Source organism: Grammomys surdaster, unplaced genomic scaffold, assembly GCF_004785775.1.
Source record: "Grammomys surdaster isolate TR1022 unplaced genomic scaffold, NIH_TR_1.0 165, whole genome shotgun sequence".
Taxonomy (NCBI): Eukaryota; Metazoa; Chordata; class Mammalia; order Rodentia; family Muridae; genus Grammomys; species Grammomys surdaster.
Genome location: NW_021604613.1, coordinates 16,713,464 through 16,717,732, shown reverse-complemented (window position 1 = coordinate 16,717,732; position 4,269 = coordinate 16,713,464). Strand labels below are relative to the sequence as shown.

Sequence of the window (4,269 nt, the reverse complement as noted above, 5' to 3'; positions counted from 1 at the left end):
TCTATCTATCTATCTATCTATCTATCTATCTATCTATCTATCTATCTTCCTATCTACCTACCTACATGAGAGCATGCACCATGGAACACTTGAGGATTTAAGGACAACTTTTGGAAGACAATTCTGCCCTTCTACCATGTGGGTCCTGGGATTCAATCTCAGGTCCTTCGGCACGGCAGCAAGTGCACTAGCAAGCAAGAGGCATCTTGCCAGCCCACCTTCAACTTGTTCTTGATGTGCTGAGAGTCTTACAGTCTCTGGATGCAGTAGGTTTGTGTTTGCTATCATCACTTTGAGCTGCTTCTATCTCCAGTTAACTTTTCACCAGTCCCTCCCTGTATCAGTTATTAAAATTTAAGCACATCTTTAATCCCAGCTCTTGAGAGGCAGATGCAGGTAGATCTCTGTGAGTTCCAGACCAGCCTGGTCTACAAATTGAGTTCCAGTATAGCCAGGGCTGTTAAATAGAGAAACCCTATCTTGTAAAAACAAAAGATAAACAAAACAAAATAAAACAAACAGAAACTAAACCAAACGAACACAAAGAGCATCACCATCACCTCCAGTCCCCTCCTTTGCCCTCCTCTTCTTGGTTTCTACAGTCCTACCATCATTTAACACAATATGTAATTTTTAAAAAATTAATTGTTTTACTAAAAAAACAAAAGCAAAAATAACCCTGAAAAGGTTCATCAAGATGGCTCAGCAGGTGAAGGGATCTGCTGCTAAGCCTGGAGAGTTGAATTTGATCCCTGGGACTCACATGGTGGAAGGAGAGATCTACTCCTCCTCAAAGTTGTCATGTGACCTCTGTATGCGTGCCATGGCATGCAGACAAACACACTATGAAAATGTCATTTACAGCTACTTTTTTTTTTTTGCTACATCTTTGCTAGAATCTAACATTTGAGAGAGAGAGAGAGAGAGAGAGAGAGAGAGAGAGAGAGAGATTGAGATTGTCTCATTTAGTAATGAATGTGAATGGTTGCTGGCATGTGAGGTGAGGAAGAAGGATCTCCAGGATGAAGGCAACCTGGCAAAACACGCACACAGCTTAGGAAGGAAAGAGAGGAAAGGACTGGAGAGAAAGGAAAGGTAGGAAGGGCACTTGCCTAACATTCACAAGGCTCCAGGATCCATCCCCCGATCTACAGAAGACAGACATGATGGGGCATGCCCCTAATCCCACCACTAAGGAGGCTGAGACAAGAGGATTGCTGCTTTTGAGGTCAGCCTGGGCTACATAGTGAGTTGAAGAGCAGCCTCTAAGATATACAAACAAACAAAAACACCCCCACAAAAACCTGAGATTGAACACTTAACACAGGAAATTTGATCCAATGTAAACTTGATCCTATGTATTCCTGGCTGTCCTGGAACTGATTCTGTAGACCAGGCTGGCCTGGAACTCACAAACATCCACTTGCCTCTGCCTCCTGAGTACTGGGTATAAAGGTGTGTGCCACTACTGCCTAGCTACTTTTTTGTCATAACTACAAAAAAGAATTCAAGTAAATTCAAAGCAAGGAAGTTTTATCAGTGAAATAAAAATTAATTGCATTATATAAGAAATTGATGTGAAAATTATATGGCTATACTGACATATCCAAACAATATCTTTTATTTAGGTATAATGGCTTATCTCTATCTCCTACCATTTGGAAGTCTGAGGCAGGGGGATTGCTGTGAAGTGTAAGCCAGCCTAGACTATACAGTGAGATACAAGCCATCTACAAGCCCTACTTAGTGATAACCTATCCCAAGAAGTAGAATAAAGACAAAAACAGAAACTCAAAGTAAAAAATACAACAAAAGTAAAGATGTCTTCTAATTGAAAAAGCCATTTATCTATATTGATGTAACTCTGATTGCTGGATTAGCATTCCCATCATCCTTAGGGCTGTTAGAGTAAGAATATGCTTGGCATAGTCAAGGCCCCTAATTTAATTCCTAACAGCACCTAAAAAAAGATACATTCTGGGCCTAAAAGAGTTGGTCAGAATCTTCATTGCTTACTCATGTCTTGGAAAAAAGAAGGATTCAGAAGTAGTTGTTCTCAAGCTAGAGCTTAAGAAACCAGGGCTACGATTACAAATCTGGAACTCACCACTGTGCAAGAATCAATCTGTTTCCCTTTGCATCTGATGTAAAAGAACACATACCAGGAGCCTAGTAAACGCTTGCTGAATGTCAGGATTCTTTTAATGTACCATCATGGACCGTAAGTAGTAAGGACAGAGGACGTGACGGGTAGAGTAGATCACTTAACAATTACTGAATCACAAATGAACACTCAAAAGCTTTGAGTAAGTATCATCTGTGAACCTAGGACTTGGAACTCTGTAGTATAAACACAAACCCTTCCAAAAGTCATAAAATGTAGTACTTTTGGATTTATGTTCCTTACTCACCAAACACAATTCTTAAGCTTTTCTTTTTCCTTTAAAATTTGCTTTTACAGATTTCCTTACTCTTCACCTACAAGTTCATCATGGAAGTCTCAAAGGAAATGTTATTTGAAGAATTGGACAACTATTCCTATGCCTTAGAATATTACTCCCAGGAGTCTGATACAGAGGAGAAGGTGTACCTGGGAATCGTTCACTGGATCTCCCTGCTCTTATATGCCCTAGCATTTGTTCTGGGAATTCCAGGAAATGCCATCGTTATTTGGTTCATGGGATTCAAGTGGAAGAAGACAGTTACCACTCTTTGGTTCCTCAATCTGGCCGTTGCCGACTTTATCTTTGTTCTCTTTCTGCCCCTGTACATTTCCTATGTGGCCTTGAGTTTCCACTGGCCCTTTGGCCTATGGCTCTGCAAGGTTAATTCCTTCATTGCCCAACTGAACATGTTTTCCAGTGTTTTCTTCTTGACAGTAATTAGCCTGGACCGCTACATCCACTTGATCCATCCTGGCTTGTCTCATCGGCACCGGACCCTAAAGAGCTCACTGGTTGTTGTTATATTTGTCTGGCTGTTGGCTTTCCTGCTTGGAGGTCCTACCTTGTACTTCCGGGACACCATGGAGGTCAACAACCACATTATTTGTTATAACAATTTCCGGGAGCATGAGCTCACCTTGATGAGACACCATGTTCTGACCTGGGTGAAGTTCCTCTTTGGCTACCTCTTCCCTCTGCTGACAATGAGCTCCTGCTACCTGTGTCTCATCTTCAAGATGAAGAAGCGAAACATTCTGATATCCAGCAAGCATCTCTGGATGATCCTGTCTGTGGTCATTGCCTTCATGGTTTGCTGGACTCCATTTCACCTGTTTAGCATTTGGGAACTCAGCATTCATCACAACAGCTCTTTTCAAAACGTGCTGCAGGGTGGAATCCCTCTCTCTACTGGCTTGGCCTTCCTCAATAGCTGCTTGAACCCCATCCTTTACGTTCTAATAAGCAAGAAGTTCCAAGCTCACTTCAGGGCCTCGGTTGCTGAGGTACTAAAGCGTTCACTGTGGGAAGCCAGTTGCTCTGGTACAGTCAGCGAACAACTCAGGAGCCCTGAAACCAAGAGCCTGTCTCTCCTAGAAACCGCCCAATGAGTACTGTGTTCCCAGAAAAATCAGTGCGAAGTTTTCATTTGAGCCTCATAAAAAATCCTTTCAGATTAGGTTTTGTTCTGATCTAAACTGATCATGTTTTGTTCAGTTACATTTTTGCGTGGGTATAAAAGGTAGAATTTCTTCCTTGCAATTTAAATCATGTATCTTTCTGGATGCCCTCTGGTGGCGGTTCTGATACTTACAGCCTAAAAATTTCTGTGCCTACTAATGTACTGCAACGTATGTATCAGATTAAGTAATTTTTATAGTGTATACCACATTATATTAATTATCTCTATTGAAAAATTATCAGGCTGGTTTCTTTTTGGTTTGCTTTTCAGTCATTTTGTGTGTGTGTGCATGCATGTTCATGTGTTTGTAGGTATGCATGAAAACTGTAACTAAATCATGTGTTTCTCGTGGAGACATCCACCTTATTTATTTATTTATTTATTTATTTATTTATTTATTTTTTGAGACCTGGTCTTTCAGCTGCCTAGAGCTCACCAATGAGGCTAAAATAGCTAGCCAGCAAGCGCCAGAGATCTGCCTAGCTCCACCTCAACACTGAGATTGCCAGTAAAGGGCACTATGCCAGGCTTTTTCTAATGTGTGTGTTCCAGGAGCTGAACTCAGGTCTTTCTTCCTTGAATGCACTTTGGCTAAGCTGGACCAGCTCCCCCATTATAACCTTTTCAGTTACAAAACAAACAAAC

The 4,269-nt window shown here is 41.3% G+C and overlaps 1 protein-coding gene across 1 annotated transcript in view; it reads left to right on the top strand.

The window, feature by feature from the left end:
* Gpr1 (G protein-coupled receptor 1) overlaps window positions 1-3,989 on the top strand; it is a 27,773-nt gene extending 23,784 nt beyond the window's left edge. The window contains exon 3 of the mRNA XM_028765549.1: window positions 2,462-3,989. Within this exon, the coding sequence (XP_028621382.1) occupies window positions 2,492-3,553 (1,062 nt within the window). The 5' untranslated portion in view covers window positions 2,462-2,491 and the 3' untranslated portion in view covers window positions 3,554-3,989. The remainder of the gene's footprint in view (window positions 1-2,461) is intronic.
* The last annotated feature ends 280 nt before the right edge of the window (window positions 3,990-4,269 follow it).